General features: G+C 37.3%; 1 protein-coding gene across 1 annotated transcript in view; it reads right to left on the bottom strand.

Annotated features, from left to right (window-relative positions):
• LOC307106541 (sperm-associated antigen 16 protein-like) overlaps positions 1-24,216 on the bottom strand; it is a gene marked incomplete at its 3' end in the record, with an annotated part of 592,327 nt that overhangs the window by 356,100 nt on the left and 212,011 nt on the right. Inside the window, exon 3 of the mRNA XM_079783103.1 lies at positions 4,606-4,749. Coding sequence (XP_079639229.1) covers positions 4,606-4,749 — 144 coding nt within the window. The remainder of the gene's footprint in view (positions 1-4,605; positions 4,750-24,216) is intronic.

Raw genomic sequence — 24,216 nt, 5'->3', positions numbered from 1 at the left:
CTTTTAAACAGTTTGCATCTATAATTGTGAAATGAGACTACAGTAGTGCTGTGGTCGGTGTAATACATTTGTTGAGTTTGGAACTATGCTTATGCTATATTTGTAAAACCAGTACTAAAAAAACAGTACTTTTTCATTTTCCTTTTCCAACAAACATTTAGTAAACCTAAAAATTGCCCTGGCTGGTGGGACTCAGTTGGTTGAGCATTGTCCCATGAACTGAGAGGTCATAAGTTCAATTCCCAGTCACGACACATGCCCACGTTACAGGCTCAATCCCCAGTAGGTTGTGTGCAGGAGGCAGACAATCCATGTTTCTCTCTCCCATCTTCCTTCCTCTCTCTCTCTCTCAAGTCAATAAAAAACATATTTTAAAAAATTAACTGATTTTTTTTTAAATAAAATTTTCAAAACTCAGTCATAAACCTGCTCAAGATGGGAATGCAAGTAGAAGTTCCAAAACTCAGTTTTTCCGAATGTTTATCTGTTCAGGGTTTCTGCTTCATCTTGATTCATTATTGGAAATGTTTATTTTTATAGAAATCTATTATTTTATGAAAAATTCCAACATATATATATATTTTTAGTCTCTACATATGTGGCTTTAACTCATTTCAAATTGCTAAGGTTTATATTTATGATTCTCACTTTTATTTCTCAAGAAAATTTTTGAGGTATCTACCTATTCTATTGTAATCCTTGTTTTATTATTTTTTCTCTCAGAAAAACAAAATTTGGATTAATATATATTTAACACATTTATACTAATTTAATAATTTCTAGTTTTTATTTATTTATTCTTTTGCTTTTTTGTATTCATTTACCAGTTTTATTTTTCAATTTGAATTCATAATTCACTTCTTTTTATTTTTTGCTTAACACAGCATTTAAAGCTATGAATTTTACTTTGAATATAGCTTTGTTTACATCTCAAGTTTGATAAGTATTGTGGTTGTGATTGTTTACCAACTAGGTAACAACCATTTATAGTTCCTCTTTGACCAATATTCACTTATTTGCTTTTTGATAATTCAGATTTTATTATATTTAGTAATTGATATGTTATTTCCTTTGTTATGAATCTTGTTCACAAATATTGGTTTATGTAATTGCTATTCTGAAGAATTCGCTTATGCTAAATTTTTGATGTAAGATTTGTACATTTAAAAAATCTAACAATGAATGATTTCAAATAATTTGTATTCTCTCTTCATAAAGTACAATATCCAATATATATACTAATAAAGATACTTACTAGTTTATTAATCCCTCTAATTCCACTGTAACTTTCTTGACTTGACAGATTAAAAACTGAGAAAGATACTTTAAAATCTTTGATGACAATGGCATTGTCAGAATCTTCTTGTACATATTTATAAGATGTTTCATTCTATATATTTCAACATCATATTGTCTGAATCCTCGGGTGATTCAGGTTAGTTTTTACCTGACGGTCTCTTTTGCCCCATATTAATATCACTATGAGTGTTGTATTTGTTGATTATGTCCTGATGATGTCTGGTAGGGCAAGGGAAACAGGGCAATGAAGACTGAGTTGGGTCAGTCAAGCTGTACCACTGTCATATCAAGTATGACTGACCCCAAAAAGAAGTCTGGTTTATACCACTGTCGCAGGAGAAACAGTGGCTTAAATTTTGTAGTAATCAAGAATTGGAAGTTACAGAAAACATTGTCAGAGGCGGGGCAAGGAGGGCTGGATGGAGGTGGTTAGAGAGGGGGAAAATGGGGGACATCTGTAATAGTGCCAACAATAAAAAATAAAAAAAATGTACACATTTATTTTTCATTGTGAAGGGCACAGCAATTAGGCAGATGTCAGTACGTATAGTATGTCCATTCTGGGCCTCTTCCCGGGGAGCAGAATCCAGCAGATCACAAAGATGGGCTCTAAGGGAGACTATCATTGCATTTTTTAACTGAAGAAACAACTACATATTAAAGTATCATATTAGAATCAAATTTATTTTGTTTGATTTTTAAATTATAGGTAAAACATGTAGAGAAATAGGAAAAATGTTGTCTTCAAAAAGAAACTATTTTTTTACTGACTAAATTACTTAAGCCAAAATAAAAATCAAATGACACAAATATAAGTTTTGAAAGCATGAATTTCAACAACCTTTAGGACATAAGCATCATATAGACACATGTTACATGCATATATTTTATATATTATGTTACACATATGTGATCTTCAGTGTTGATTTCCATATATTAAGCATTCATTATACAATGAGATCTGATTTATAAACTCAGACTTGATCTAAGACTGATGGTTGCCAGATGGGAGACGGTTAGGGGGATAGGTGAAAAAGGTGAAGGGATTAAAAATTAGTCAGAGGGATGTAAAGTACAGCATAGGGAATATGTCTATAATATTATAATAACTCTTTATGGTGTCAGGTGGGTACTGGAAATACTGGGGGGATCACTTTGTAAAATATATGATTGTCTAACCAGCAGAATGTACAACTAAAACTGAAACAAAATAATAATGAATATAAACTCTAATTGAAAAATAAAAAAAATAAATCAATCTCTATACCAAATACAAAAAATATCTTTTACTTTTATTTTGACAATAATTTATTTCTTTTAATTAATCCTACAAAAGAATATTTGCTATTAAATATCACTCACTTAAAAACACTATGGTTAAATGTATTTTCTCCCATTATTTTTATCTTGTGCACTAGAAAAAAGCCAACAGTGTAGCTGCATTTTACTACAATTTTGCCAAAAAAAGTACTGAATGTAAATTCATATTATGAGTGAATAATGATGTATTTCACCTCATTTTAATCTCAGTAATTGAGTGGGAAAATGGGAGAATCTATTAAAAGAACCTGTGCTGGTCAAGCACTAATGAGACAATATCTGAGTCACTGGCTGTCATGGTAACTGGGCATTATGGAAATCTGATTACTTGCCCAGTAGCTCCGTAAGTGATAGGTTACATTGCTAATTGGGTTGTCTCTGCTTACAAGATGGGCTTCATGTTCCTAACAGGTACAGAATGCATACATGTTCACAACTTAAGTTCAAACATCTAGCACTAAAGATAAATTAGACTTTGAGAAAATTTTCAAAAATTAAAAAAAATAGTTTACTCTTCTCATTAACTCAGTTTATTTCTATCTAATTTTATTAACAACTAGAGGCCTGGTGCATGACATTTGTGCACTGGGGGGTGGGGGGACCCTCAACCTGACCTGCACCCTTTCCCAGTCCGGGAGCCCTCGGGGGATGTCTGACCGACAGCTTGTTGGACATCCTTAGCACTGCCACGGAGGCGGGTTGCTGAGCTCGCCAGCCATCAGCCTGGCTTGTGGCTGAGCTGCGATCCCCCTGTGGGAGCACACTGACCACCAGGGGGCAGCTCCTGCATTGAGCATCTGCCCCCTGGTGGTCAGTGTGCATCATAGTGATTGGTCATTCCACCTTTTGGTCGATTTGCATATTACCATTTTATTATATAGGATCATACCAAAATTCAAAAAAATTAAGAGTTTTATGAAAATACTTCAATAAGAGTCCTCCTAAGAACAAAATTTCCCAATGGAATGGTTTAGAAATTGCACCAAAACTATGAGTCTCCAAGAATAATACAGTGTTAGAAAGAGCCGGATGCAAGACTATTTACAAGTGTTGAGTACAATGATGAACATGAAAAGACAGTTGGGATTGGCAGTGGGAGTTGACTACAAACAACTGTGGGCGGAGCTTTTTAATGTATCTGTGTGTTTAACAATATCTTTCCTTCTGTGTCCCTGGCCTTTGCAGTACAAAAATTCAATGAATTCTGAAAACTACAGAACTCAATGCTTTCAGTTCAATTTTAATCTCTTTAATATTTTGAGTTTCATTTAATTTTTAACAAGTTGATCACTACCTTCTGATCCTTTTTGGTAGATAACTTATTTCTAGAAGAAAAACCTGCATGATAAACTGAGGCAAAGTAAACACTAGCATGCATTATTTTCTAGAAAGCCATGTGTCTTGTCAGAGCTTGTGAGTATAAGAGGCATCAGTAACGCTTCTTCTGGGAAGCTCTCTACTCTGTTCAATGTATCAGCATGTGACTAAGTTTTACAGGTACCAAATATCAAAAGCAATCAATCTATAAAGTCAATATAATGAAAGCCAAAGGAGCATGTATCTACACTTTTCTAAATTTGGGTTGTAAGGTTTAGAGAAAAAAAAAAAAGTGCCATCAAAATCACCGAAGTACAAAGTTTCATTTATACAACGTAAGCCCTAGAGATATATTATCTCGTGTGCTTAAAAATTTGCTAAGAAGGTAGATCTTACGTTAAGTGTTCTAGTGATGATAACAATTATAATAAATAAAGTGGGTAGCAGCAAACTTTCTGAGATGATAGAAATATTCATAGGATAGACTGTGGTAATGGTTTTAAGGATGTATACCTATCTCCAAACTCATCAAGTTGTATATATTAAACATGTACAGTTTTAGTCCATTATTCATATTTTAATTTAAAAAAGCCGGGAGAGTAAAGAAACAGAATAGACAAGTGCATTCCCTGGAGAGATTGGGCTGGTTCAGGGACTGTGTGCACTGACCTGGGATGGAAGCAGCAGTTGGAAAGCCAGTCGGTGTGGCCGGTTCCTGTGAGAAGCACGTTGCCATTGGGAAGCCCCACTGCCTTCCAGACGTGGTCCTCACCGCAGGAGACTAGGATGTCCTTGCTGGGGTGCACCACGATGCTGCACAGTCAGACAGAGGAGAGAGTTACGGAGCGATAACAGAGAATGCTTTCACACTGTGAACACATGACAGGGCAGTGGCTATCCCACTTCAGCACGGTAGGACAGTTCCTGGGTGCTGGTCTGGAGCTCAGAGGAACCAGCGTCTACCTCATGGCTATAGCTCTAATACTAATCACTTTCTGATTGCCACCAACCTAATTAACTTCACTGGATCTCAGATCCCTTATGTGTCAAATGAGATGCTTGGTTTAGGTAATTGTTCATGTCTAATTCTAATTTGAAAACAATAATTCTGGTTTTGGTGGGGGGCGGTTAGGAAGAAAGGGTGATGCCAATAATAATTCGGTGTTAGGATAGTTGGACCTGTAGCCATGGTAATTATTAAGAAAATTGAAATTCTTTGCAGATTATAGTATATCTTAAACCAGGCATTATCCAGGAAAAGATCATAAATCATAACCACCATCATAGCCCTTTAATAAATGCTATAAATGAAACATTAACTCCATGGCCTACTATCTACACAAAGCGAAGGAGCTCAAATTCTGTGCTAATATGCCACTTAAACTGGTTTCAGTCAATGCACAGTACACAAATTACAGTAATGAATTCAGGATGCATAAGGCAATTCCCCACTCTATAAAAGCATAGGGGGAAATGAGTAAGAAGTATGTGAAATTAACACTTAACACATTAAGCAGAATTATTTGAACCAGGCTATGATCACTGTGGCTATTCAAATATTGGAGCTAAACCATTCCAAAATCAAGAGTCTACAAGGTTAATGCCTGATATTTTATCTATGGCCATGCTCTAATCTTATTTATATAGAGTTTCATCTATGCCTTACAATGAAACGGAACAAATGTGCCCAATGTTAAGCACCTATTAAAATACCAGCCTAAATAAGAGCAACAAATTGTTCGATTTCAACATAGCCATCTCAAATCTAAGACATCATGCTTTTGCTTGAGTACATTGTGAAATGAAGCAATGGCTTAAAAATAAAATCTACCCATTCATTTCTCCCACAGTGCAATCTCTGAATGGCCTTGTTCCTTTCTTCTTCAATATAGACTTTAGGAAAATAAAAAATATATAATGGTCTCAGTCTATATCTACATGGGTAGTTCCAGGGCTACCATGAGATTAAAACTTTTCTCATTATGGATACCTTCCATTTGACCTCAAAATTTTGAACTGAAAATTCATTTTATTGCACTAGACCTCTACAGTTTTGGAAATCTGCTGTGGTCAACCAGTGTTGCAAACATTCAAATCACAGGCATGTAACCACTATGAGCATGTAACCAGTATGAGCATGTAACCACTCTTTAGTGGAGCACTGTTTCATTTTTCTCCAGTACTTGCTTGCTCAAAATAAACACAGTGGAAGGGAAATTTTTCATTTTGCAATTCATCATAATGTTGGTTTGTGATTTTCAGAAGGCCAATTCAGGAAAGAAATTTATTACAGCTCAAACTGGGTAGAGGATACATTTATAGAACTTAATTAGAAGAAAAATATGATGAGAGGTAAAAAATGTCAGGCTGAAATGAATTCTATATTCAAATACACATAAGAAGGCAGACCAAATCCTTGAAGCTATGAGTATGATGTATGTTGGCTTGCAGCTTTCCTGGCAGACACATGCACACTCGACTAGAAGATAAATTACCCTCTTTAAGTGAAGATAACTAAATCATTGATGTCTTTACGAACTTTGAAAGATAAGTTTCTCAAATGACTTTTGTGAGGGGAGCTATTTGTAGAAGTTAAGGAAAAATATAAATAAACACAAACCATTGTTGGCTAATCAGTTTTGGAAGTGGTTTTCCAGACTCTTATCTTTTCTGCTTTGGGACCTCCTCTATCCTACCTGCAACTCCTACTTCTACTTTACACAGACTAATCCCACTCTCTGCTGTGTCTATTCATATATTCATTTTCTAACATAGACTCTTTTGTAAAAAATATCTCTCATTTTCTAATAGTTCTGCACAAAATTCGGTCAAATTCTGATATTCTATTCTGCAAAGAATATATTTTACTTCATTCATGAAATGTTCTTTAAGTGAACAGAAATATTTCCAGCATATATCAGAAGGAACTTAAGTGATTCACATGCCTCAGATCCATCAGCCCATAAACACTTGTTATTGATTTGGTCACTAACCAAGAGCATCAGCAGAGACTGGGTCATGGTGATCAAGATCCCTATTCAAGAGCTCACAACTCAGATCACTCTGGCGGGGAGATGATCAAGATGGAGAACAGACACATGGAATGGCAATATTCCCCGTATTCAGAAGTTTAGTGTTGTTATCAACTCCATAATAAGGTACTGGTATCTGAAGACTTCTTCCTCCATCATCATCAATTAATGGTAATGGTATCCAATGTATCCAATATTATTGGAAAAGTTAATGTGCACCAGAACTTATACTAAATGCTTTTAATTTTCACAAGTGGAATGAAAGCTCATGAGGGCAGGGTATATGGCTGCTTTGTTTGCTATATATTCAACTCCAACTAAGCTGGCACATACCTATTCAGCAAGTGCTTTTCAAATGTCTGACTGAGCCCAGCTGGCATGGCTCAGTAGTTGAGCACTGACCTATGAACCAGGAGGTTAAGGTTCGATTCCCAGTCAGGGCACATGCCCAGATTGCGGGCTCAATCTCCAGGAAGGGGTATGCAGGAGGCTGCCGATCAATGATTCTCTCTCATCATTGATGTTTCTCTCTCCCTCTCCTTTCCTTTCTGAAATCAATAAAAATGTATTTAAAATATATATCTGAGTGAATGATTTTAGCACTATTATTTTTGTGATTTTATGAGCTATGTAAATCGCTCAAGTTTGCATTTGGTAATGGATAAAGGCCGACTTTGAATTTAGGACAGTTTAATTTCAAGGGTCATGATTTTAGCTACTTCTACTTCATATCAATATTTCATGGTTTACTATTTATATGTACATTATAAACATCAATAATAATTATTATAGAGATTGAAAATAATTATTATCATTCCCATAAATGCTCAAGTAATTTACACATTAAATCATGAGTTAAAGAAACCATATAGGAATTGTCAGGGTATATATTGGATCTGGGTACCATCTGGAACAATAGTCTTTTAAAGGGGTTAGGGGATCCTACCCTTGACAGTTGAAATGCTCTGGTGTTGTAGGAGAAGCCAGGCGACAGCACCCCTCCTACATTCCTGTCTACATAAGGCTGATGTACTGCATTTTGAACTTGATAAGGTATTTAATTTGTTCTCTTGTGCTAAAATTATGAGCCTTGTATTGTACTTCAAGTTGTCAGAGAGCATTGCCTTTTTTATCACCTCATTTATAGTGTGCTGTAAACAATAAATGTAAGAGAATCTATAAATAATAAAAGCGTAATATTCTTATAAGACTGGATGTCCTTCCGGACATCCTTCTGGAAGACGTCGGGGCTGCGAGGGAAGCCCGGGTTCCCGGTGCCAGAGAGAAGCCGGTGCCGGCAGCCGGGGGAAGGAAGGCCTACTCTTGCATGAATTTCATGAATCAGGTCTCTAGTATTTAATAGGCATTGATAATTTTCCTAGTATACTGAGGCCTCAACTCTTATCATTCTATTTATCTCTGCGTCAGTCTTTCAAAGAACCCGAAGAAAAAAGAAATAACTACCACTCCATCGGAGTCAGTTCTTATCCTAAAATTGCATACATCAACTCATTTAATGGTCATGACAACCCTGTGAATTAGTCTACTGGTATCCTCACGTTGCAGATGGTGGATCTGAAGCACATGGGGGTTAAGCGATCAGCTCAAGGTCACGAAGCCAGGAAGTGGCAGGGTGAGGACATGAATCGGAGTGGACTGTGCCCAGAGTCCATGTCTCTCTGTAGAGTGAGTTCAGAGTCTCAGTTGCCTTTTTCCTTTTTAAGATGACACAGGAACAAATGCCAAGTCAAATGTTGTCTTATTTCTGTCTAGGGGCTTTATTGAGATGCATCTTGAAGTTTCTAAAAAGGTGACCCTTTTCCTGCCATTTTCTAAGGATGTATGAAAGGTTATAACTATTGTCACTTATTTTCTATTAGTTAGGCACTGGTTAGGTTTAGAGTGGTGGAGGGATGGATCAAAGATGATTGAGAAAATGTACGTACGTTCTAAAGCAGAGGTTGGCAAACTTTTTCTGTAAAGGGCCAGTAAGTAATTTATGGGTCATATGGTCTCTGTTGTGACTACTCAAATCGGCCATGGTAGCATGAAAGCAGCAATAGATAACATATAAACGAATGAACAACATTCATTTATAACATATAAATGAATGAACGACATGCTTCAACACAACTTTATTTATAAATCCAGGTGATGGGCCAGATTTGGCTTTTGAGCCTGTCCCCAAGCACTTGCATGGCATGGAGTAAACTAGTGTGTAAGGCTCTGGGCTTCACACTAAGATATGCTTGAATTCTTGTTCCAGTGTTTACTTGCTAGATATCCTTGGATAAGGATAAGTTATTTCACCAGCCTTTGCCTCAGGCTCCTCTTCTGAAAAATAGGAAGAATATAGCATTGCTCTCATAGGTGTGGTCCGAGAATTAAATAAGTTAATGCATATAAAGGATTAGAACAGGGTTGGCCATGTAGTGAAAGCTCAATGAACATTATCATCGTACAGAGAGACAAGCTCTCTGAGGCCAGGCTGCCTAGATTTGAATACCAGCTCCCCTTATCCTTATTAGCTGATCACATTGTACAACCTGTCAGCCTCAGTTTCCTTATTTGTGAAAAGGATGGAATGATAAAACTGATCCATAGGGATGTTGTGAGGATAAAATAAGTTAATCTATGTAAAGTGGTTGGGACAGTATCTGAACATGGTCAGCTCTCCATAAAAGTTTAGCTAATACCATTAGTCAACATTATTGTACTTCATTGTAATCTGGTCTTTGAAATAGTTAACTTCTATAATCAAGGGAAGTACGTTTAACACTGAAAATGATAGATATTTAGAGAGAAATGATGTTCCCAGTTGGGTTTGGGTAATCCCTGGACATTGCTGGGTTTGATATGAAGTTAAATCTCCTGACTGAATTGTAACCCTCAGATATACTACTTTCACAAATGAACGCAAAAGTTTGGTGGAATTTTTTTTCCTGATAACAGTTTTCAGGAATGCATTCCAAGAAACAGTGGACAGTGTGCACACACTGACTCCTATCCCTGTTCTCAGGTAGACAGCTGGCATCAAGCAGCTGTGGGCCAGGAGAAGGCCTCTGCTGGGTAGGCCTGGGCGTGCTGAAATGAAGACAGCACACTCTCTCCTTGGGCTCTGTCCACAAAGAAGTGTCCCTCTTGTCACCACAGAATGACTTGCATTCTCAGAGATGTCTTCCCGAAGTCCTAATTAATAAGAATAATGAGCTCTTTTTTAATATCTTCCTGGCACCTGCCCTAAGTGCCACAGAGTCACTTCACTTTAAACTTTGAATATAAGCTTGCTGCTTCCCTTTAACTTACTATTAATTATAATTACATGATTCGAAGACAAAGGCCCTGTCACATCATCCCCAAGTTAATAAGCTTGTGACGAGGGTGAAAATAGTACAGGAACCGTCTTAAGGATTCAAAAAAAGAAAATGTGGGTAAATGCTAGCCCTGCTCTTTAACCAAGCCGTGTCCTGATGAAGTATCCATACAATGTTTTGTTAAACAATGTGCCCGGCCTGTTACATAAAATATTATGTTCTAGCAGAGATTTGCTCTCTTTTGTAATAGGGCACATTCCCTACAATAGACCATCTGATATTACTCCAAAAGCTCTCCTCTCTAATTGAATTGTTCTTTCCAGTAGTGGCATCACACAAGGATATTTTGGAGAGAGTATGTGTAGGTGTATGAAGAACACTATTAATTATCAGTAAAGTCAGTGACATAAGCACCACCATTAGACTTTTCAAAGAGAAGAAAATTAATCCAAAAAAAGATGGTCACGAGAAAAGCTAATTAGATATCCCTGTCTTCATTTTCATTGTGAATGTTTCCTTCACATTGGTTCACGGGCTCTAATTATATCCAGCATAGAAGAGGCGTGGTGGTTTGAAAATATATCGCTATCAAAATATGTGCCCCATGGATATTTGGTGGCCACATATCTACTCTAAATGACTGCACACAATCACACGTGACATATGTCTATATACAGCTTACCAGGGCAAAGACAGACAAAATATTTGTCAATTATTGTTCAGCTAATAATTGCACCTTATATTTAGATATGAATCAGGATTTACAAAGCATTTGTTAACATGTAACTTTTTTTCCTTATTTCAAAAAGTATCTATTAAGAACCTTCAAAACAGATAGAGGCATCCGTCTCAGGAAGCTCACATATGAATGGGGGGGAGGGGAAGGGAAGAAACAGCAACATTAAAATAAACACACTAATGCAGCTATCTGAAATACATAAAGTGGCATGACAATGACTGGAGGAAGAAAGTTATATTCAATGAGGTGGTAACAGGAGACTTTGCTGAAGATGTGACATTCTAGTTGAGATCAGAATGGCAAGAAGGAAGAAGCATCTTAGGAGGCTTTAAGGATGGGTAGTCAAACACAGGTGACTGCATGGCTGAAAGGAGTTGGTGTATTCAAGGGACAGACGAAAGGCCAGGGAGACTGAAGAGAACAGGCAAGGAGGACTGTATTAAGGGTGAATGAGGAGAAATAGAAAACCAAGCACCAGATCATGTAGGACCTCATCAGCTGAGAAAAAAATACTGAAATGTATCCTATGATCATTGAAGGGTTTTACGTCAGAGAATGTTATATGATTGATAATTATTTAAAAGATTCCTAGGTGCTCTGTGGAAAATGAGAAAATGGGAAGCAAAAGAAGAAACTAGGACACAGAATAATGCCTGAGATCAATTTAACATATAGCTCTTCATTAGGTAAGACCAGTGTCACTTTAGTATATTAACACTTTGACCTACAGGAAGAGTCAACTCACAGTTGTTTTCACCAATAAAGAACATTAAATAATTAACTGTGCTTTTACTGATGAACAAAATAGAACCAGTGGCATGGATATACGGAACAGACTGACTTATCTGACAGGAGAGAGGTGTGTGGGGACTGAATAAAAAAAGGTGAAGAGATTAGCCAAGAACATATATGCATAGCTGATGGACATGGGCAATAGCATGAAGTTCCAGAGGTCAGGGGGAAGGGACTAGGTGGAGATGGGCAAAGGGTGGAATATGGGGAACATCTATAATAGTATCAACAATAAAAAAGTAGCAAAGCAAAAATGGAATAAAAGTCATAAAACAAATGTGTACACAAAACTTAATAATTATAAATCTGTCAAAATAAGAGATCAGGTTCATTCATTTTCAGGGGCCAGCTAAGAAAATATGAAAATTTGAAGTTTTAATACTTCCCTGTTATTTTAAGTTTAAAAACTGTGATATTGTAGATTTTGTTCCAAGTTAAGTGTAAATTATATTGCCCAGATCTGGGAAGTAGCACCTTCCTTTCATTTTTCACTGAGTAGATGGGATATTTTCACCCCTTCGTGGGATTTATTGATAGCTAGAGGCCCAATGCACAATTCCTGCAAGCATAGGCCCTCCCAGCCCCAGCTGCCTCAGCCCTCGAAGCCTGGGCTGCCTCAAGGCCCTGAGGCCCCACCCCCGACCCACTGGTCGTTCCCGAAGGTCATTCTGGAAGGTCGTTCTGCAATCCAGTCTAATTAGCATATTAGCTCTTTATTATATAGGATGCCCAGGAGTATAGTCAAAAGGCTAACATCTCCTTTTTTTAAAATTTAAATTATTTACTATTGAAAGTATTACATATGTCTCCCTTTTCTGCCCAATAACCTTAACATCTCCTTTTTACTTTTCTAGTCCAACTGTGTTCTTCCAACCTTGGAGTGGGGTGGGCTACCCCAATGCCTACCTTTCTACCTGGCTGGCAGTGCTAATCCCAGCCATCAGCACTGAAGGAGGAAGCCAACACTGGATTCCTGTTCTGGCTCTTCCATGGGAGAGGCCTCTGGAGGTGACTTAGATAATAGATATTGTGCAGCAAAAGGCTATTTATCAAAAGAGCAAAGACACACACTATGCAATAACATCACAATCGCCCATATTATCAGCTTATGGACTCAACTCTCGTCCTTTTTAACAAAATATACATTATTTGGTCTTTCTCACCCCATGTAAAGAAGCAGATCCACAAACTTTCTAAAAATTTATGATTTATTCTTGAATTAAGTGGTATAAATTTATACATTTAAACTAAAGTTTTAGGTTAACTCCAAAGATAATCAATTCTCTAGAAAAAGTCTTCAGGTTGGATAAAGTCAAATTTTAGCTAATGTTAATTAAATCAACTACTTATAAATAAGGGTAATACCATTTTTTGTTACCTCTTCTATAAATTAGTGTAAATGCTCAACTGAAATTTGTAGATTTGTATTTTCATAAAAAATAGTCCTCAAATACACATACAAATGTAGAGATTTTCTCCCAACACTCAATTCAAATGTCCTTGATGGAAAGTTAACATATATGCAAATATGCAGCCTAATAATTTTTCAAAATGCATCATCGCCTCCTCTATACATCTTTGTTTTATGGTGTGGTGGGAACTTACACTTTGGTTAGTGCACAAGCCAGGCCATTTCCCAATTATTTTTCAAATGACAATTCTTAACAATGGGGGACCAGTGGCCTTGAGCAAAAGTCATTTGACTTTATTATGTTTTGTTTCCTCACATTAAAAACAATTGTGATATAATTTATCCTGTATCCTTTACTGCATTCTTGTTTCATTTACTAAATTTAAAATAAAAATGTAGAAAAGAAGTTGTTGAACTTTCTAATATGTTAAAGACCATTCCAAGATACACAGATTCAACTAAATGAAATTATAAACTCCAAAGATTGCACAAGGCAGGCCCCACTATTTTGGTAAATGAAATGAGGAAGATCAACAAACAGGTTAACTACTTCAAGATTTGTAAAAATACCTCCTGGAACTTTCCTGCTATCTTAGCAGCTGGACATTTTATGCTACATCATTTTATATAGATTGAGCTTCATGGTATGAAATTGCTATACTTCTTTATGGTTTAACGAGTTTGGAAAGTTACATTACACATTTATGTTCTTAAGAAACCCATTTTAATAATAAAGTTTATCTGGTTATTTCATGTTTCAGCAATCTACAAGAATTCTGTGTAGTTACAAATATAATTTTTTCCATTTCATATATCCTTAGTATATTAGTGACAAAGAGTAGATGTTTTCTTAAGCTGAAGTCAAACTTCCCCCTCGTAAGAGCGCTATCATTAACATCTCTTTCCAGGAAGATATTTAGAGATATAACCAACATATAATCTATGAATAACTGGAAGTGTTACTACTTAAGACATGGATTTGAGGTCAATTTCCATGTTGAAGTAAAGTACAGAATTCTGTCCTAAACTTGGCCCAATTTAGGAGAAAACACAAAGCCAATGGGATGATTGTGATGATGTTTTAACTTCTGACAACTATTTTTGGTACCTATTTGATAAATTAGGAAGCCAAAATTAATTATAAATTCAGCCTTTTCTAAAGAGTAAGTTATGGAATTTAAGAGATGTATATTGGAATTATCATCTATATATATAAAAAGCCAGCGACCATAACAGCCATAATGACTGGTTGCTATGACGCCCACTGTGGCCAGAGAACTGGCCCGATTGGGGGTGGGATTGGCTGGCCAACCTTTCAGCCCCTTCCCCCTGCTTGCCTGCCCCTGATTGACTCTTCCACCCAGATCAAGAGTGGGCTTACAGCCAAACACACCCTCCCTTCCACCAGGCCAGCCCTGTCCTGATCAGCCCACCCCACCATAATATGCCTGCAGCCCCTCCCCCTCAGCTGGCCCGCCCCTAATTGCACCCTCCCACCCCAATAGGGGGAGGGGCCAGGTGGCCAACCTCCTGCAGCCCCTCCCCCTGGCTGCCCCACACCTGATCGCACTCCCCACCCCAATAGGGGGGGGCTGGCCTGCCAACCTCCTGCAGCCCCTCCCCTCACCCAGCCCCACCCCAGATCAGCCCCCACCCCATCAGGGGCAGAGCCAGCTGGCCAACCACCCATGGTCCCTCCCCCAGGCTGCTGGCCCCCAGATTGGCACCCCTTACCCCATTCGAGGGTGGGGCCAGCCGGCCCACTACCCACACCCCTTCCCATGGCTGGCCCCACCCCCAATTGGCCCCCCAACTCAATCAGGGACAGGGCCCACTGGTCAATTGCCTGCAGCCCCTTCCCCCAACCGGCCTGGCCCTGATCAGGTCCCAATCGGGGCAGGCCAGCAGGCCAACCTCCCGCCATCTCCTCCTCCCAACAGGCCCAGCCCCAATCTGCCCTAATTGGGGCCAGGCCAGCCAGACCCCACCTGTGCACAAATTAGGCCTCTAGTGTTATATAAATCATTTGAGTCTCAATTTATATATTAAAATGTGGTAAGATGGAATGAGTTTACATTATCATGCCTTATTTGTATCATATGTTATATGGTAGGACTGATGGGGACTAGAAAAGTGAACTAATCTTTGAGTTTTGCATTCACTGTATTTTGCTGGTGAATCCAGAGAGAAGCTGGAGGGCTACAACTGGGACCCCAGTAAGTTTCCGGTGAATGGAGGAGAGGAAATTGAGTAGAAGGAAGGGCAGAGGGGTAAGAGCCAAGACTATAAAGACATCTCAATAAAGCTATTTGCAAAAACAGGTTGAAGTCAGAGTTGGACATCAGTTATATACAGCCCAAGTGATAAATACAAAGAGAAACTCAAGTTTAAGGGGTAAAATTGGTGATCAATAGGGCCAAGGTGAAAACTGATAAAGACATAAGATGATGGCACATAAGGAAAGAATGTAGAAAGAAATGGATCCAAACAATGACAGCTTAAGAAAAGCAAGGACCGGACATAAATGGGTTCTGATTATTTGCCATGCAGTAAAATATTTCTCATCCGTCGTTTATTCCCATGCATTTCCCTCTGCATTGTAAATGCTGTTGACATCTTCCTTCTTCTACTCCATGTGAAAAAAAAGTCAAAAATAAAGAGGTAGGTACTGACTCACTTTTTTATTCCCAACTATCCACTTTGGGTAAGAAAAGGGGGCAAGGAGAGCAATCCAAGCAGCAACCTGCTACAATCTCAGGGACACTTCGGCTTGTTTGCACCCAGCCCAAGATGACAATCACAACAGGAGTGACTGCACATAGTTGATCTGATGTTTTATTATCTACCCTGAGTTCTGTGAAATTCAGTGGGAGAAATAAAAGATATGCACCAGTACCGATACTTTCAAGTACACAGCTTAATCAACCCTCCTGTTATAAATAACTCAAATTACTTTCCTGTATTGCAGCTATTTAACATCTGCAGCACAGACGCCTCTGGAAATTTCTCAAGGCTTCCCCTATGCCATATGGCTCTGCCTCCACTCACTCTTTTCAGTGTGTGTGTGTGTGTGTGTGTGTGTGTGTAGTTCAGGTTTTAACATTTTGTTGAATCCCACTGCAGGGCACCCAGGAGAGGTTGTGTTTGCTGCAGTGTTTATCAATCCCCTACCCCTGCTTGATTAAACTCCCCTAAGCCTTGCTGCCCTTGCTTTACTTCACTTATGTAGGGATAAGAATGCACAAGAGCCTATGGTTCTGCATGCTTGTGTACTGTTTTATCTCTTCTCAATATAAGGTTTCAGTGACCTGTAGCATTTCATCTGGTTGAATGACTTCATTTATTTTATTTTAACTTTACTTGGTATCTTTCCATCCTCTTATGCAACAGATCAGCTGCTCCCCCTGGGCCCTCACTCACACCTTTATCATTATTGCTGGTGCACTGAAGCAATGTTCAAACTCTTTGGGAACAAAGAATGACGTGGGCAGGTAATCATGGAAAATGCCTCTTTAGTTCATCTTGGGTAAACTGAAGCACTGACAGTTATGAACATAAAGTTGCCAAATGTATTAATAAAAATAATTCTTATTCTAGAACATTTTTTGCCAACAGGAAATTATTTTGTTATAACATAAATATGCTATTAGTTTGACAAAAATAGAAAGGATTTTGGATGTCATGATCAAATATATATACATTTGCGATATATATGTATATATTTGTGTATGTATGTGTGTATGTGTGTATATGTATCTGTGTGTATATGTGTATATACAAATAGATGAGAGAGATGATATAGATATAAATAGAGAGAGAGAGAGAGAGAGAGAGAGAGAGAGAGAGAGATGCTAAAAGAACCACAGCAAAAATTTAAGCAATGGAGACAGATTCTGTGGTTTATACCCTGGACCTGGCACCTGGAAAAGTTACCCAAGCCTCAGTTTTCTATTGTGTAAAATAGAGATTAAATGAGATAACTCATAAACAGTGCTTAGTGTAATGTCTAATATGCAGTAAAATGTAATTATTCTAATTATTATTTTAAATAAGTTTTTGACAGTTCTTTTTCACATAATTGATATTTAGTAATAGGCAGAATTATCTCTGAATTCCAAATCTTGAGAAAAAGGCAAACACTAGCATTTGTAAAACTAAAGTAACATGGTTTATATAATCCTGTGGCATTTTGAATTTGATCCTAGTAGTTTGAGATAGCTCCTAATATTCCCTGTACTTTTCGGTTTGCTGTTAGCTTGACTAATACAGGTCAAGTGCATGGGTTAGTAACCATGGATTGTAGTTCTTGATGACTAGCTTCATGAAACAATATATAATATTAAACTCTAATAATCAAATTTTTCTAGAAGTTGCTTATAAACCATAGCTTTCTTGAGATGGCTTTTCCTTTCATAATTTTCTTAAGACTTTAAAATAATGCCTCCACACTTTGAACCTGGGTTACCTACCTGTATATTGTTTCCTCAATTGTAGAACATGAATGCTGAGATATTAAGTATAAATTAAATTACATAGCAAGCACTTAGGAAAGCACCTGTCAGATATTAGGAAAGCGCCTGTCAAATATAAGCTCAATTAAATGTTGGTTATTATTTTTGAAATTATGTCCGCACTTACAAATCAATCTGAAAAATTTTAATTTCTCAGAAAATTGTGTGTGTTTTTTTCTAATTTTAAACCACACAATTGGGTTTAAAACATCTCTTAAATGTCCTTAATATCCAAATCCTTCAAACTTATGCAACAGTGTTATTTTATATGTAGTGTTAATGTGGGAGAGAAGAAAACTCAGGTGGTTATCTCCTCATGTTTTCTAATATGTCTTTTAATGCTCACTGGAAATATAGATGCTAATGGAAAGAAGTGATTGATGAACCCTTTCTTCATACCAAACTACTGAAAGGACTATCTCTATGGATTTCCTTCTAAGTTAGGTTATAGCCGAAGGCTATAAATGATCCAAACAACTGATCAGTCCTTTTCCACCTGCTATAATACAGGTGGAAAAGGACTGATCAGTTGTTTCTACTCCCTCTTCTCACAACAATCACATATCATTTCTCTATCTTTGTCATAGTTAATCATGAAAATTACTGGTGTTAACATGACAATGGTCAAGAGCTGTGATGTTTTCCTATATAATAAAGAGGTAATATGCAAATTAACCCTCACACCCTCACAAGATGGCTGCCTACAACCAGGCCGACAGAAGGGTTTGCTGGAAACCAATTACTGTTTCACTAATAGAGAGATGTGGACAGGAAGCCAGGAAGGCTGTCAACAACTTTAATTGCTCTAACCACTCACTCTTTAGATTAAACATTGTTAGCTGAAGCAGCCTCCACCTCTGTTTATCTTGTGTATATTTCTGTTATTTCCTGCCTAAGGGCTATGGGTGTTTTCCCCATAGCCTCAATAAAAGGGATAGCAGGGCCAGAGCAGAGGGTAGTTCTCCCGCTAGAGTTGGACTACTGCCTGGCCCCCCATATCGCCAAATTAAATTTCTTCTAGTCTCTTTTCATTTGTGTGCAGCTCTTCTCCAGAACTTGAACCCTGAACCAGAACCCTGGACCACGCAGAACTTGGAAAGGGGATCCCACAGGGGTTAGTGAGGGACAACCAAATGACTGAACAAGCAGGCTGTGTAGGTCGACCAGGCCGACAAGAGGGCCGTGAGGGACAACCAAGCCAGCAGGGGGGGCTGTAAGGGGTGACCAGGCCAGCAGAGGGGCAGTTATAAGTGACCATGCCGGCAGAGAGGGGGCAGTTGGGGGAGACCTAGCCAGTAGCGGGAGGGCAGTTAGGGGTGACCAGGCAGGCAGGCAGGCAGGTGAGTGATTAGGACCCAGCAGTCCAGGATTGTGAGAGGGATGTCCGACTGCTGGTTTAGGCCTGATCCCGACAGTCAGACATCCCCCGAGGGGTCCTGCATTGGAGTGGGTGCAAGCTGGGCTGAGGGGAACCCCCCCACCCCCATGTGTGAATTTTGTGCACCGGGCCTCTAGTTCTATATAATCATCTCTAATAATCCTAAAGTCTCTTAAGAATTTCTTTTTCAGAAAATCAGTTTTGCCTTTCAGCTTTTTCTTGAAACACAAAAACCTAACATGTTAACACCAAGGAAAGGTCTACCTACAGTAGGTCCTCGGGTTATGTTGGAGATCAGTTCCTAACACTGCGACATAACGCGATTTTCACTGTAAGTTAGAACCCACTTACATAAGCACCTATGTCACTCACATGGTGCACATACACAGCAGTAATGAAGTGAAACAGTAAAAAAAATTTAAAAGAACGATAAAAATTCCTGACCTTTACTTGTGGTAAATAAATAATAAAAATCATAAAGCATATATGTACATAAGTCGAAATGACAGAATTTTTTTTTTATAAATGAACTAGAGACCCGGTGCATGAAATTCATGCGGGGGGGGGGGGTGTCCCTCAGCCCAGCCTGCAACCTCTCCAATCTGGGACCCCTTGAGGGATGCCCAATCGGGCCTAAACGGGCAGTTTGACATCCCTCTCACAATCCAGGACTGCTGGCTCCCAACTGCTCGCTTGCCAGCCTGCCTGATTTCCCCTTACTGCTTCTCCCTGCCAGCCCGATCACCCCCTAACCATTCCCCTGTCAGTCTGATTGATGCTTAACTGCTCCCCTACCAGCCTAATTGCCCATAACTGCCCTCCCCTGCCGCCTTGTCCCTCCCAACTGCCCTCCCCTGCTGGCCTCATCGCACACAACTGCCTTCCCCTGCTGGCCATCTTGTGGTGGCCATCTTGTGTCCACATGGAGGTGGCCATCTTGTGTGTTGGAGTGAGGGTCAATTTGCATATTACCCTTTTATTAGATAGGATGGGAGATGGCGATGTAACCATGAAATGACATATGTTGAGTCCGACATATATATCCCGAGGACTGTCTGTATTCATTGGCAATACATATGCAGAAGATTACCACACTACACAAAAAAACAAATTTTTCAAGGCACTGATGATACACAATATCTAGTTTTACATGTTAACAAAATAAATCTTTGGCAAGCAATGCAATAGATCTAACATACTCATCTCTTATTTTCAACAATTCACTTCTTAGTAAAGTTATCTAAGTTGCAAGCTATATGAAATGGAATCAAATGCTTATATACAAAAATTAATTATTTAATTTAAAAAGTAAAAAATATGCTCAGATACAAATTATATTTTATATATATATATATATAATTAATTTGGTAAAACATATAGACATTTTACTTTTTACTATTAAGTGAATTATGAGCAAAACCAAAACAAAAAGACAAATAAACACCAAAAATTTCTGAAGTTATTACCAAGAAAATAAATCTACTTTCAAATTATACAAAATATATCTGCAATATATATACCACAATAATAATGTTACTAAATTCTTAGTCCCTTGCTTGTATTACTAATCCAGTAGATGCTTCTCCATATAAAATAACTATGCTTCAAAAGATCCTAAAACTTTGTAAATTCAGGAAAGAAATACATGAATAATCTTTAGAATAAAATTATTCAATATCCAGAATTCTTAATTCAGGTATTATATGGAATATCGTGATGCTTTCATATTTCATTAGATTTAACAAAAAGGTTATATAATATACAACTATTTTACAAGACTATAAGCATGAACATAAGTGCTTCATTATATGTTTATAATCATTTACTAATAATATTGCATCCCATTTTTGCCATTAAAATATTCTGTTTCTTCTATTACAGAAAAAAAAAGTGTCTTAATGCAGAGATTGAGAAAAGTTTTTTCTTATTAGTATAACTTAGATTTTGGTTATATAAATATTTAGGGCCATTAAGCAAAAGCCCCAAAATAGTTAAATACAGAATTTATTATAGGCTTTGAAGGCCTAATAATGCGTGTTTAATTGGACACAATGAACATAGCTATAATTACAGTCTACAAGAAAGAGTATTCTCTGTATTTAAAAAAGAAGTCTTCAATTATCAAATAAGCTGCATTATATTTCATTAGCATAAAAATGTAACTATACTTTGAACCTGAAAAGTAATGAAACCTTAAAAACACAACAATTAAGACCAAATTATAATCATTAAAAGAATAATACTAAGTTATGCAAATTATTATTACAGTTAAGTGATTTTCAAATTTTAAGTCTATTTCCATAAAAGTGATTTTTTCACTCATTATATTAAAAAATAGATTTCTTTAGGAAAAACATGGCATTAATATATCAGGCAAATAGACAAGCAATTAAGTAGACCAAACATCTAAAATGCTCCTGTGCCCAATCAGCTTCCCATCAATAGTAAAGAAGAAACAATCTTGCCAACCTAAGCCTGCCTTCACTCATCCATCCATTGCTCTTATCCTCTCTTCTTATCCACAATGGTCAATTTCAGGCAATTTTGGGGTGGGCTGGGACAAGACAAAAAACCTCTCTCTCTCTCTCTCTCTCTCTCTCTCTCTCCTTTCTTAGGGCAATCAATAAAAAGAAGAAAGCACAATAATGAGAAAAATATATTTTCATTGCAGGAATTAATAGAAATATTATATCCCTAGGCAAATTAGTTGGCAATAAATGAACTTCACCAGATCTGTAAAGTCTATTTGAGACAAATAGACATATTTTTTCAGACTGAGAAACATTTCAGGACCTACCATGTGCTTGTGTCTCAGCACATCTTTATTCATTTGTAATGACTGTTATTACTGTTTATATTAAATTGCTCTCCTATCTACAAACATGCTAGCAATATATACAGTGTACTTTTCAATCTTATTGTTTTGCTTCTGCTGTCACTAAGGCTACCTAGTGATAACTTGTTCTTCCATAAAATACATTACTGTATCCTAGTGATAATTTGTTCTTCAATAAAATACATTACTGTATCTCTCTTCTCACGGACCATTCCTTGCTCTTTTGAGACGTAGAAAGCCCATCTCAAAGACTACCTCTTCTAAGAGGCCTTTCTTGCTTTCCTCTTATCCCCCATTTGTATTCCAAAGTGTTTATTGTAGACATTTATGAAATTTATATCGTTCAGCTTTAAATTGATTAGATTACATTCCCAAATTAGTGAACACTGACCAAACTTTGTAAAATTCTAGATAATATTCCAAACTTGAACAATCACTGTTCTACTTCTAATTATTTTTAAAAATATATATATTTATTGGTTTCAGAGAGGAAGGAAGAGGGAGAGAGAGATAGAAAGATCAATGATGAGGCGAATCACTGATCGGCTGCCTCCTGCACACCCCTCATTGGGTATTAAGCCAAAACTCAGGCATGTGCCCTGACCAGGAATCAAACCATGATCTGGTTCATAGGTCGATGCTCAACCACTGAGCCACATCTTTTAAGTGACTTCTTCTCAAAAGCAAAACCAATGAAGAGTTTTCACAGCCTGAAGAACAACAACAAAAAAGTTTCTATTTCGATTTGAGTAGCAGGCCATTTACCTAGTACTCAGCTAACTACACTGGATAATATCCTCTCTGGATGGTTTTGTCTAATTGTCAAGGTAATTGCTTCAATTATTTTCTTCACTCAGTAATATATATCTACCTAAATATGGTTATTATTAAAGTTGAGTGATTAAAAACATAAATTCCTTCTCTACTAAATTTCTTATCAGCATTTTAATCTGCCTTCCTAATTTCCAAGTGTGAAGGTTATCCAAATTTAAAACAACAAAACTATGCACTCTTTCATAAATGGCTGATTTGGAAGCCTCAGGAACCCAAGAGTCATTACAGAGCTGGAATATGGAAAGCGTGCTGAGTATGTGGCTTTCTCTTTAGAGATATTGCCAATTTAAATGTTGTTATCCTACTTTTCCTGTTTCCCTCTTCCTTTTCATTATAAAAAGAGCCTTCCCCTTTGTATCCCCCTCCTCATCTCCTTTCTACAGCTGTTAGCAGGAAGTCACAAATTTCATTTCAAAAAAGGTGTTTTAAATGGTATCTCATGAGAAAGCGGGTAATTTTCTACTATAGGACTGTACTGTAGTACAATCAGCCCCCGAATTTGTTGATGGATGATGCGGTTGAATGCAGGCTACATACTGCACACATCAACTTTACTGCTGTGCAACAATAATGTTACATTCGAGGTTGTGGAATATGTTCTCTTTTAAGGAAACTTGCAATACATAATAAAAGAGATCTCATTTCAGAATTGTTGGTTTTGGCTAGATACTATATGTGAGAGAACTGGCAAAATGTTTTAGAATTTTTCAACTTGATCAGACTGCTAAGTGTAAGGAGCATTTATTTTAAACCATTTTTATATCTAGATTTTGGTAAGGAAAACTCTACTGAGATATTATACATTTCCTTAGAAATTACTTGTGAATCCAATACTGCTTTATGAATGGAAAAAAGGATCATGAAAAAGTGTTTCATCATATATATATATTATATATATGGAAAGAAAAAGAATACATTAATAACCATTAAAATTCTACAGGGCACAGATTTTCATTTTGAATTAAAGTACAATAACAAAGGACTCAACTAATAATTAATAGATCTGGTGACTATTCTTCATGTCTTCTACAGGATCTCCCAGAAGCTCAGTATTTTACATAGGATGGCAGTTGAAGAACTGTGGTATCTAGAATAGAATTAACCAATCCATCTTGCAGATATCACTTATTAAAATTTGTACTTTTTGCAGTCTCTGAGGACTGGCTCCTGCAATCATTCATATGTTCTCTCTCTCTCTCTCTCTCTCTCTCTCTCTCTCTCTCTCTCTCTCCTATAGATATTACAAAGCTAAAACACTTTCCTATACTATTTGGACAGTCAAAGTAGCCATGTGAGAGTTCTGCTGCTCATTGAGCAATGGGCTGAAGTTCTTAGGAGGGACAATCTTTCCTATAGATATAAAACAGGGACAGGGATGAAGCTTTTTGCCCTTTGACTTTTCTTTTCCTACTTGTAATGGATGTGATGCCTGA

The sequence above is a fragment of the Cnephaeus nilssonii genome, assembly GCF_951640355.1.
Source record: "Cnephaeus nilssonii genome assembly, chromosome: 10".
In the NCBI taxonomy this organism is placed as follows: domain Eukaryota; kingdom Metazoa; phylum Chordata; class Mammalia; order Chiroptera; family Vespertilionidae; genus Cnephaeus; species Cnephaeus nilssonii.
The sequence above is the reverse complement of the archived record's forward strand: the minus strand, read 5'-3'. Positions and strand labels throughout refer to the sequence as shown.